General features: G+C 35.6%; 2 protein-coding genes across 2 annotated transcripts; both read right to left on the minus strand.

Moving 5' to 3' along the window:
- Window positions 1–311: 311 nt before the first annotated feature.
- On the minus strand, window positions 312–740 carry LOC114184632 (uncharacterized). The gene has a single exon (XM_028071949.1). The coding sequence runs from the start codon at window positions 738–740 to the stop codon at window positions 312–314; it is 429 nt and encodes a 142-aa protein (XP_027927750.1).
- A 56-nt stretch (window positions 741–796) lies between these two features.
- Window positions 797–1,964, minus strand: LOC114184633 (uncharacterized). The gene is made up of 3 exons (XM_028071950.2): window positions 1,392–1,964; window positions 988–1,348; window positions 797–945 (listed from the first exon to the last, which is right to left on the minus strand). The coding sequence occupies exons 1-3, from the start codon at window positions 1,962–1,964 to the stop codon at window positions 797–799; spliced, it is 1,083 nt and encodes a 360-aa protein (XP_027927751.2).
- Window positions 1,965–12,867: the final 10,903 nt, after the last annotated feature.

A 12,867-nucleotide genomic window follows, 5' to 3' on the forward strand; every position in this document is an offset into this window, starting at 1 on the left:
ATAAACACAACGACAAACTGATCCAAGTACGGCTGGAAAATTTTGTTCATGTAATCCATGAAGATCGCAGGAGCATTTGTCACCCCAAACGGCATCACCGTCTTCTGCACATCCTCTGGCTTGACCAAAATCTGATGATACCCATACCTCAAGTTAATCTTTGAGAACACAGCGGTTCCCTACAACTGATCCAATAAGTCATCAATCCTCGGCAATGGGTACTTATTCTTTATGGTCAACTTATTCAGTTGCCAATAGTCAACACACAATCTGGAATTGCCATCCTTTTTCTTCACTAATAATACCGGTGCTCACCATGGTGATGCACTCGGTTTGATGAACTTCTTTTCAAGCAGGTCTTCATTCTGCTTCTTCAGTTCAACTAACTCGGCTGGCGCCATCCTGTATGATGCCATAGAAACTGGTCCCGCTCCAAGGATGAGATCAATAGAGAAATCCACATCCCTACTCGGTGGCAATTCTGGAATCTCGTCTAGGAAGACATCAACATACTCATCCACTACTGGTATGCTTCTGATCTGCTGAGTTGTGCTCTTCTTCTCTCCTTGAGCCACTATCATGAAGCAAGTAGCTCCAACTTCTACCTCCCTAATCGCCTTTTGAGCTGATATCAACTCCAGCCCCAAAGTCTCTAGGAAAATCACACTACGTCGTCCGCAATCAATAACGTGATTGCCTGACAACCAATTCATTCCCAGAATTACGTCCAAGCCCTCCATTACCAATCAGATGAGATTCACTTTGAACCTACGGCCCGCCACTTCCAATAAACAACCTACATAGATGAACTGGTAGCCACCTGACCCGAAGATGGAGTTGAAACCAGTAACTCACAATCCAAGTCATGTTTCTCCAAGCTCAGTTTTGACACACATGCATTAGAAATAAAGGAATGTGTTGCTCTGAAATCAAACAACACCAGTACTACTTTACCAAATAATACATAAGGTTAAAGAATAAGATTACCCGATTGTGTAGCCTCGGTGGTGGTCAGGGCAAAAACTCTCCCACCAGCTCTAGGTCTCTCATATACTATAGCTGGTGGTTTCCTAGTTGTACTGGTCTTCTTCTCGGGGCACTGGTTAGAAAAATGCCCGAGTTGATCGCAGATGAAACATTTGCGACTGCTCCCTTGTCCACTGGGTGAACTCTTCAACTGCGGGCAATTCCTCTTCAGGTGTGCGCCCCCACATTGGAAACATTTAAAGTCTCCGAAGGTGGTAAGGGGACGGCTATAAGGCTTCTTCATTTGCCTAGCCTCTGCGACATTCCTCTGATGTCGAACAACTAGACCAGGACCCTTCTCCAGGTGCTCAACACTCTTAGCCTGTTCCACCAGAACTGGGAACCTTCTCTCTTAGAGGTGTTACCACCTTCTTCAACTCATGTTTGAGTCCTCGCTCAAACTTTTGACACCTCCACTCCTCGGTGATATCCTGCGAGTAATACCTCGCTAGATGCTTAAACTTGTTGACATACTCCTGCACGGTCATGTCCCCTTGCTGTAATGCAAGGAATTTAGCCTCCCTGTCCTGTCTAGCTGTATCTGGAAAATATTTCTCCAGGAAGCGAGTCCTGAAGTTGGCCCAACTCACCGGCTCTTCCCTGGTCTCCATTTGTTGTTGCATGCCTGCCCACCAATATTCAGCATCCTCATTCAGCAGATAGGTGGCGAACAACAGCTTCTGCTCATCTTCGCAGTTCATCACCTTGAAGATCTTCTCGCATTTGTGGAGCCATGCATCTGCTTCATCAGGAGAGACTTTGCCAGTGAACTCCGCTGGCTTGTGGCGCAAGAAATCCTCCACAGTCGGCACTCTGACTGGTGCAATGGTCGTTCTAGGCTGCGCCGCTACAGGTGTTTGCATTGCATCCACCATCCGGTGAATAGCCTTCGCGATGTCATCAGCGCCACTATTCCTTCTCCTCTTGTTAGCAGCCATAGCCTGGATACGCCACATTACAACTGTTAAAACCAATTCACTTAGTTAAACAAAGCCACTCATCTCTTACCAACATTCAACACAAACACAAAACAATCAAGCGATAAGCTCACTCCCCAAAAGCCCCAAAATATTTTTTTAAAATATTTTCAAAACTTTTGCTCTGATACCAATTGTAACATCCCAGTAGGATATTACTTATAATAAAATAAAACAAAATAAAATCAACAGGCATGATGAAATACTTAATTTATTAAATAATCTATTTCCCAAAAGACATGGGAAATTTAAAACTTTAAAACATTAATGGTCTATAAATTCTAAAATCCATATGTACAACTTTAAGATTAATATTCAAAACCGTAAAAAACTATAATCAAATTACAAGGAAATCAAATAAAAACAATATAAAATCCCCTTCTGCTCCGAGCCCACTCTCTGTCACTAAGCAGCTCCTGGCTCACCTGTAACATCAACTGCTCCTAGATAACCCTACTCGCTTGAGCGAGACCTCATTCGCTTAACTACTCAAAACTTCTCGCCTGAACGAGAATTCAACATAAACAATACCAATGCCTCATCGAGACCTTGCTTAGGAGAGCCATTCTTGCCTAAGCGAGAGTATCAGTCGCTCAACATCTCAAAAACCCCTTGCTTGGACGAGAAGTCGCGCTCAACACGCGGAAGCTTCGTCGCGACCTCGCTTAGGCAAACCTCTCTCGCCTAAGCAAGAGCATCAGTCACTCAACCCCAAAACAAGTCGACCAAGCGAGAAGCACGAATCAGCACCAGAAACAAGGTTCTGCAACTCTCGCTTAGATGATATGGACTCGCCTGGGCGAGACTTGTAGAGTTCCCTCTCTGTTCACGCACACAATTCACCCAAAACAATGCCAAACCAGTCCGAAATCATACCAAAAAAGCATTCAATCATTACCCAGCATAAAACAATGGCTAGCAAACATCAAACATGTTATTTCATTCATTTATATTACCCCAACTCGAGATTGAATCATCTCTACGCAATTCCATACCAAAACCCTCATTCAATTCATATTCCATTACCACAAAAACTTTATGCACATTATCAATTCCATAATTCTCAATCACAGTGCCTATAATATGAAATTCATACCATATAGAATCAATATGAGAATAAAACAAACCCAGAACCACAACCATAATTCTTATGCAAAAATGCACAGCTCCCCTAACTTGGAATTATTGATCAAAAATTGGAAGGAAAGAATACTTCTCCTCAAGCCTCCTTCCAATTCACCTTTTGTGCACCCAAACTCACCACTCACAGCCCAATTTTCGTTCTTCTCTCATAGTCAAAGATCAACACTGCCAAAACGCAAAAGGGCTTAATGGGGGTTTTTCATCCCCTCTTAGGGGCCCCTGCTGTTGGGGTTCCCTCTACCTCTTCACATTCACTCCAAACTAAATTTAGTTTCAAAAATAAAGTCTACCTTATGTCCATCAAGGTTTGAACCTGTGACCCTCCACTCATAAGGCCAACGCACAACCATTAGGCCAATTCATATTAGGTGATAACTATTATAATCCTATGATTATAATATCACTCACTAGTCACAATTATATTATCAAAAATACTAATAAATCAAATAACACACCATAGGCATACATAGGACTCGAACCTAAGTCCTCTCACACAATCAAGTACTCTCAACCATTTGTGCCAATACTTTTGCACATCACATCAAACAATATGTAATGCCTCTTCTTACCTGCATTTTTTAATTAATTAATTATTTAATTAATTATTTTTCATGGGTCTTACAACGAAAATTATCAATGTCCTAATTGGAACGCAAAGTACATGACTCTTCACGAACTCCAAGATTACATTGTATACTTGAAAGAGGTGAAAAGAAGTGGTAGGAAAAAGCTCGAAGTCAAACAAGGACGACAAGGACAAAGGGAGAGAGAAAATGCGAAAAGAGTACTAAAGGATATGTGGGAAAAAGCCAGACAAGAGAAAGAGCTAAAAAAGCGAGAAGAGGAAGAGTGACGAGAAAAGGAAGAAGACGAACAAAGAGAGGAACACGAGAAAGAGTCTTTCCTCACACCCTTGACATGCATGGTTGAGATGAAAACCTTAAAGGGAGATGATAATGCATTAAATTTTTGTTCCCATTCACATCATGATTTTGCATTTTCATTAGGAACACTTACTAACCCATTTTTTTGTCTTAATTCCTAGGGAAGACTTATATATTAAGGAGCAATAGCATAAGTAATGAGGTGAGGAAAAGATGATAGAAAAGGCAGCAACAACATGGGCCAAACATGAACCCGACTTTAATCATCTGATTGTGTGTTTGACCTATCATGAAAATCCTAAAGGATTTCAGGGACACTTTTTTTCTATTTTGATTACTATGGGTTGTTCTCCTTTTTGTTTCACAATGAATAGTATAGTTGTCTTGAAACTCTTTGATGTGTTCTGCAGGTTTATCTTTGATCCTGGAGGACAATCTCTAAGCACCTTCATAATAAGAGATTGACCTCTCCCATGATCCTAATCTTATTTTTTAGATAACATTTTATTTCTATTTTTTAGAATATTATGGTTTTGCGTGCTTTTCAGCACTTATGTTTGTGTGTTTGTTTGTAGGTAATGAAGCGCTAAAATTCGAGGTCGAATTTTCTCCAACCCAGACAAACAATGATGGAGGCGTGGTTCAGGACCGTCAAAGGATTAGAAAACACATGATGGAATCATGCCTAGGATCTTCAAAGAGATCTCAAATTAGCTTCAGATAGTGGAATAAAAACTTTTCTGTAATTTTTGTAATGTTTTTGTTTGGGCTTTATCGGACCTTTAGTGGTATTGGGCTTTTTGGTGTTTTGGTCCATAGTATATAAACCCTTGTGAGATACATTTGTATTCAAATTTGAGTTATATGAAAATTTGAGTTTTCTCTCAAGTCTTGAGGTTCTCCTTAGAACCACCAATCTTTTTCTTTGAATCTCCGATTCAAAGTGGCAGATCTTCCTCACTAATCTCCTCCAAGTGGCGTGGTTTCCTCCCATTCCACAGAACCCCCAATCGATATCCTCCATTTTCTCTCATTTTCGTTATAGGGTTTATTCCCATTTTCTTTCGAGACGTTTTCCACTCCAAATCCGAAAGGATCTTTCATCACTTAGGAGATATAAAGCAAGTACAAAATGAGAACTTTTATTTATTAATGAAATAATTTGTTAAAATATACTATAATTTCATTTAAAAATTATTTTTTGAAAAGTATATATTAAATTTTAAAATTAATATTTTTTTAATAGATAATAAGGTCAATCCGTTTAATATTTGTTGAACATTATTGATTTTGAATAGGTTTTTATTATCTTGAACTATGAAAAACTTATTTTGATTGAAACAACACTCATACTTAAATTATTAACATTACATTATTCTATAACTTATATATGAATTTAGAAAAAAATGATTATTTTAATATAATTAAGATTGTTAATTGGCTTATCATTTTCTAATCTTATAATTTTTATTAAGATAATTCTAAAAATAAATCTAATCTAACAAATTATCATTTTCAAATATTTTTCATGAATTTAACATTTTTCTTTCAAAAGTATACAATTTAGTGACTTTAATTTTTTAACACTAAATAAAAAATCAAATATATCTTCATATATTTTAAAATTTTTAAACTAATTGAAGCAAGGTAATTACTTTTTCTACAATGTCTAGAAAGTAATAAATTATAAATGATTATTCAAGAGATTTTACAATTTCATTCTCAACACACTAAAAAAAAAGTAAATTTGACGATTTTATTATGACAATCATAATTAACTTCTATAATTTGCTTTATAATACACAATGTTACAAATGCCACAATTTGCATTTTGCATTCAAAATATATTATTTATTAGTGTCATATAATAACAATGGCAATTTTCATTGCCCTTTGCTTGGCTTCTAATTCTCTATTTTATTACTAAGAAAAATTTCCTTTTTCTAAATATCTTTTTCCCATAGAAACCAAAACATTTTCATTTCAACCCTTAAGTTTTTCCTCATTTCTCCCCGAAACCCTCATTTCAATATCATTTCGAAAACCCTTCTCCCTCATTTCAAGAAGTAGTCAAGCCTTCAAATGTTATCCATTAAGCGTCACGCATTTTTGTGGTTTGTTATTTTTTTTTTCGTGCTTCTCTCTTTTGGCCCTTTCTTCTAGCTTATTGCTCTTTAGTTTTAAATTTTAGGTTCCTTCTCATCTTCAATCTCCCTTCAAATTTTAGGTATGTTTTCAATCATACTTTTATTTTTCTTATTCTATTGATTTCCATATTTTGCCACTGAAACCCTAACTCCTTTTAGTTTGAATTTTTTGTTGGATTGTGTTTATGGCTTTTGTTTCTTTCCTAATGTTATAGAAAGGAAATTTTATTATAGAAAGAGCTATGTTGCATTTTTCGAACCAAGTGCTTATACTATTGTAGTCATTACAAGAAAAATTGATGGAAATCCTGTTCCATTGGTAATTATCGACGAAAAAAATTTGCCAGTAAAACTCTCGTTTGTAAATTTTACTGATGGAAATCCTGTTCCATTGGTAATTATCGACGAAAAAAATTTGTCGGTAACTAACAATGAAATATTTTGTTAGTAAAATATGTTAAAAATTATCGAATAAAAATCCGTCAGTAATTACAGACCGAAAAATTTGTCAGTAATTATCAACTGACAAATCCATTGGTAATTACCAAAAAATAAGTCGATAAATAGCATGCACCAGTTCATCTTCTTCCTTCTCCTTTTTCTTCTTTTTTCCTTTTAAGGTTTATCTTTTAATTATTTTTCTTCCAGTACTTCCTCCATCGTCGTCGTAACTATTGCCACCGCCATGCCACTGTCTTTATGAGACCATTGCCGTCGTAACCCAAGACAATCTGGTAAGATCTAGTTGCAAGCATAAAGACTCTCACTACTCGCATTTATTAAAGAATTATTTATTTAATTATTTAAATTTCTCGGGTCTTACAATTTGCAATTCATGTTAATGTTTCAGATCCAAACATATCCTTAATGACTTGTTCTCTAAACCAAGTCATGAAAGTTTTGTTATGCTCCATCAACACCCACCTCTTTGATTGTCTTGGGTTTTATCTTTGATAATGTCTTTGTGTCTAGTTAAATATGGTATGACTTCATATGTGTTATTATATATATATATATATATATATATATATATATATATATATATATATATGTGTGTGTGTGTGTGTGTGTGTGTGTGTGTGTGCTTGCACAATATCTTTTCTAGATTTACTTTCCACATGTACACCTCTTGAGGAATTTTGCATTGTTCTACGTGAGTGCCAACCATTGTCAAGCACTCCTATAGAATTTGCTTTTGACATGTACTCTAAACAAAACTCAATAACTTCCTCTACAATGTATCTTTCAAATATTGAAGCTTTTGAACGATATTGATTCTTCACATATTTCAAAATCTTCATATATCGTTCCACTGGTACTGTAAGACCTGGAAAAAGAAAAATTAAAATAAAGAGAAGCAGATGAAAATAGAATTGATAGCTTGTTTGACATTATGGATTTATTTAAATTAAGTATTTTATTTAATTTTGATATATGATGAAATAATTAATTGATTGATTGAAGTTAAGTGTTGTTTATTTATTCTAATTATTTACTTAATTATGAAATATGAAATAATTATTATTTGAGTGATTTAAGTTATTGTTGTATTTATAATAATTATTTAAGTGATGTAAGTTATTGTTTTATTTATTTTAATTATTAATATTATATTTAATGTTGATATATTGGTTTATAAATCTGGGGTGCATGATATATTGTTGCAGCCACATACTTTTTCCTTTAACTTTTTGGTTCTCTCTCTTTTCACGTAACAAAGTTTGTAAAAATGTGGGATCATATGCTTTTGTTCCATTCTTTAATATTTGAATGGGTCACACCTTTAGCTTAATGTTAGTACATTCCTTAATATTGGTGGGACCCGTAATTTAGCTTTTTGCATGGTATCATGGGTGTGCATTGAGTTGATTTCATTTATGTAGACCAAACTCACGTTTAAATAGAGGTTGGTGCATTCTCTTTCACTCTTTAAATTTTGTTATTTCTCATTCTTCACACAACATTTACGTAAATACATGGTTTTATTTTAAATGGGTACAACTTTTAGTTTCATTAATATTTCATACTAGATGCTTATTTCTCTCTCATCACATGTGCTTAGAATAAAACCAGGGGAGCCCACATATGCATGCCTTTTGTTTCTGTAAGACCCGTGAAAATTAATTAATTAATTAATTAATGCGGGTAGAAAGTGTCTTTATGACATTAATTGTTGTTTAATGTGATGTGGAAAAGTACTAGCTTAAATGGTTAAGAGTACTTGGTTTGTGTGAGAGGACTTGGGTTCAAGTCCTATGTATGTCAATTATGTGTTGGTGTTTTATTATTGATTTTTAATAATATGTATGAGTATGAATATGGTATTGTAAGCTTATCATGACTGAAGTGTATCACTAACATGACTTGGTTGAATTGGTTATGCACTTGAATGGTGACTAAGTAGAAGGGGAAGCCAAGATGGGCTGGTAAACATCCTATTATCTCGATTGTAATCTCGTGGTTCTCGCCTAGGCGACCAGGAAAAAGGGTTGAGCGACATGGTCTCTCGCCCAGGCGAGAGGTTTTGGAATTTTGAGCAACAGAATGCTCGCTTAGGCGAGAATGGATCGCCTAAGCGAGGTCGCAATGAGAATTCACGTTGGTTTGCTTGAATCCTCGTTTAGGCGAGGAGTGGGTTATTTTTTAGCGATGGTATGGCTCGCTCAGGCGAGATGATCTCGCCTAAGCGAGGTAACGTGATGCGGCCACTATTTTAAGCTCGCTCAGGCAAGGTGAGCTAGCCCAAGCGAGACTAAGGGTTTAGCTTAGGCGAGAGTCCCTGGCTTAAGCGAGTTTATGCGAATTACTATGGTTGTTGTGCTTGTGTGTGTTGATTTGCTACTTTTTCCTAAGTATAGGAAGTATATGCATGTGGTGTGGTGTTTGGGCTTGAAAGACTAAGTCCAATAGGGGTCTGGGATGTGCTTGATGGTTGGACACATTATGGGCATGAAACTGGGTGAGTTCCCGTCGGCTACTAATGGGCGAGGAGTCCTTAGTATGGTAATTACATGTGTCGGGTGCACGATGGGCAAGGAACAATTATGTTCTTGTCGGCTACTATTGGGCGAGAAGTTCATAGTATGGTGATTGTGTGCGTGTCAGGGTCCAAGTTGTGAGGGTTGGATGATTTACTACAGGCGAAGAGTCTGTAGGGCAGGACTATGAGCGGGATAGGCTTATAGGGTTGGACCACGAATGAGTTAGTTTTGTGGGAGCACAATGGAGACCCAAGACCTAGTTAATGTATATGACTCATGAAGGACTATGAGGTCATGGTTGGGTAATTTGAAAAGCATGAAATTTTAGTATGTTATTTTGGGATGGGTGACATATTTATTTAATGTATTTGTTTTATATATTGTGCATAGCTCACCCTTTGTGTGTGTGTGTGTGGCGATGATCGGATAACTCGTTATCCGGAAGCAGATGATGTGACAGGTGGGCCAGGAGATGCATAGACTCGAAGCGAGGGATAACATGGGAATTTTGTATATAATTATTATTTTGGTTTTTGAGATAACTTTGTAATTTCTTTTGGGAGCCATTTGAATATTACTTCAGTTTTATAATTATGGACTCCTGTTTTTATTACATTGTATTAAAGTTTTAAATTTCCCGTGTTGTTTGGGAAATGGTATTATATTAAATGATGCATTTATTTTTATTTTTCTTATTTTATATATTAAATATTAGTAATATTCCTTAGGAATGTTACAGTTTCTATTCTTGATGCTTGCAAATTTTATTTGTTGCAACTTTGATGTGCCAACCATGGCTCACTTTGACTTTATAGTTTTGTTTATTTTCTTGGATATGTGTGACCCACTTGTGGCTTTTATGAATTCATATTGCATGTTCAAAAGTTGATGGCAACTTTTGGTTCTCTTTAAATTAGCATATTTTTGGTTGGTGCTTTTCATTTGGCTTTGCTAATTATTTTATAGGTTAACATGTTGGTGGACTGTGATGAGATCAGAGTGTACCTTAATTGTACTTTATGCCTTATTTTATGTGATGATTATTTTGTTGAACGCAAGTTATAAAGCCACGGTTGCAATGTCAATATTATGTCTTTTGCTTGGTTATATGTAATATTCTAGTTGCATGGTTGTACAAGTAAAATTGTGGCTTGGTACTTTAGCTGGTTGTTGTTTCTTTTGGTTCGGAAATCTCTTGTTGGGTTCGTTGTATGAATGTATTATTTGATAAGTTGATGGGTTTATGTTATGAAACTTTATTTCCCATGCATGATGTGGTCGTGAGTACTTTGTTGGCAATATGTAATTCTCTTGTGTTGGGTGTTAGGAGTGTTTTCCCTTGTTTGAAGAATCTTGTTGGAACCAAGAGTCGCCTGTGTGAAGCAGTGGAAAGGGGTCCTTTTCGCCTGTGTGAAGCATTGGTAGAGGATTGGTTCGAGTGTTGTATTCTCTCGCCTGTGTGAAGCAGTGGGGAGGGGAAAGATGTTTCACCTTATTTCGGCTCGTTGCGAGTATAGTGCTCGATGTGCGATGCATCGACGTTTTTACTCATAATTCCTTAATGAATAAGGGAGACAATCTGGTTGCGTTAAGTGGGACACATCGAACCATCTGTTCTAGGAAACTAGATGTTGTTGTGGGGTAAGAGGCTACAAAAGACCAAACCTTGATTATGATCACTATGTTTGAAGATTTTTTATGAATGTGATGCTATGTTTGGTTTAGTATGATTGTTTGGATTTGGGGTTTGTGTGTTCAAACCAAGGATGGATTGTGAACATAATGTTTTTGTGTTACTTGTGTGCGACGTTAAGTATTATTGGACATGTTTTATTTATGAATTGTTTTTATAAATATCATTCTTTATGGTTAGCTTACCCGTATTTGTTTGTTTGTGTGTTTGTTGTATGTGCGATGATCGTATAACGTGTGTGTTATACGAGAGTAGATGATATTGCAAATAATCTTGCATGGAGTAGATTGATGAGAGGCTGGGGTGGACTCGGGAGGTTTTATAATATATTTAGTTGTTTTAAATTAGATACGAAAAATTATGTAATATTCTTTTGGTCGCAAATGTTATTGGAAGTTTTTGACAAAGTGACGGTTTGAACTATGTAATTTAAATTAAATTAAAAGTTTTTATTAGTACATTTTCAATGTTAATTTCTTTTCTGTTAAACGCAAAAAAAAAAATTCTAATGTTCCGTGACGTCCCACAATTTGGGGTGTTACAGGTACATCCATCATAGATAAAATGGTCCACACAATCTGATTTATCTTACAAGATGAACGATCAAATGCACCATGATGTGAAAAAAAAGTGGTGGAAAAAACATCTCTAGTTAACACAAAAAATAACAATCTCTTGTTCAAGTTCCTCCAAGTTTTGTGGGTCAATAACTTTTTTACATATGGAATTCAAAAATAAACACAATCGAGTTAAAGTAAGTCTCAGATTATTTGTAGGATACCACGTATAGCCACAAGCAATAATTGTTGCATTAAATACATGAAAATCATGACTTTTTAAGCCAATTATTTTCATATGTTGCATGGATACAAGACACTTTACATTTGAAGATTTTCTTTATGGTACCTTAACTCCTTGAATACATCAACATAAAATTGCTCTCTCCTTTTTCGACAAAGTGTAACATGCATCGGGCAAATAAGTTCACTTACCAACTTCTTTTGGTGTTAACTTCTCTCGTATGTTCATTTCAATCATATCCAAACAAAAATTGACGCCATCCTTCGTCCTCCCTTTTATATTTAAAAGTGTTCTAATTAAACTATCACAAACATTATTTTCAACATGCATCACATCTATATAGTGTCGCACATATAACTTGCACCAATATAGAAGATAAAAGAATATTGACCTCTTATTCCATATGTTAGTTATAGTTGTCTTTCTTTGTTTTTCTAAAATCTCTGTGAAGACCTTTGACCTTCTCGTAAACCTGAGCACTAGTTAATGGAATTAGAGAAATGTAATTTTCTTAGTGTCCATTGAAGCCTTCTTCAATCTACGATACGGATAAATGAATTTAAAAATCTACGATGCCGAAGATGAACTATTTTCCTCCCATGCTTTACTTGTTCATATGATGTGTTTTCTTCACATATCGAACATGCTCTATGACCTTTCATACTATAACTTGACAAATTTCCATATGCAGAAAAGTCATTGATAGTACAAAATAACATGGCATGCACTACCACCATGACATTGAGCAAATTCTATAAACTCTTCGACTCCTCTCTCATAATCATCACTTATATGTGATAAATTAATCTAGCTTTGATTCATCATTATTTTGTAATGAGAAAGAATTCTATAGTACATACAAATAATAAGTGTCTAGGGTCGGACACCTCCAAACTCAATCCCAACACATTGTCGAGGGTCGGACACCTCAAAACTCAATCCCAACACATTGTCGGGGGTCGGACACACCAGACTCAATCCTAACTTAATTGACAATATGCATATACCACAATCATTCAACAAATACTCAAATTTAAAAACAAAATAAGCCACATTCTTGTTGTATATGGACCCAATAATAACAACAAATATTGCAATGTAAAAATAAAAGTTCATAAATATAAACATATAACTGCATAAAAACAAAATGAATCAAATTTAAAACACTAACAACATACATAATTAAAAAAAGTTGATGCACTGGCGTTGGACTAA

The sequence above is a fragment of the Vigna unguiculata genome, chromosome 5 (assembly GCF_037176805.1).
Source record: "Vigna unguiculata cultivar grain cowpea cultivar isolate G323 ecotype 2 chromosome 5, ASM3717680v1, whole genome shotgun sequence".
Classification (NCBI taxonomy): Eukaryota; Viridiplantae; Streptophyta; class Magnoliopsida; order Fabales; family Fabaceae; genus Vigna; species Vigna unguiculata.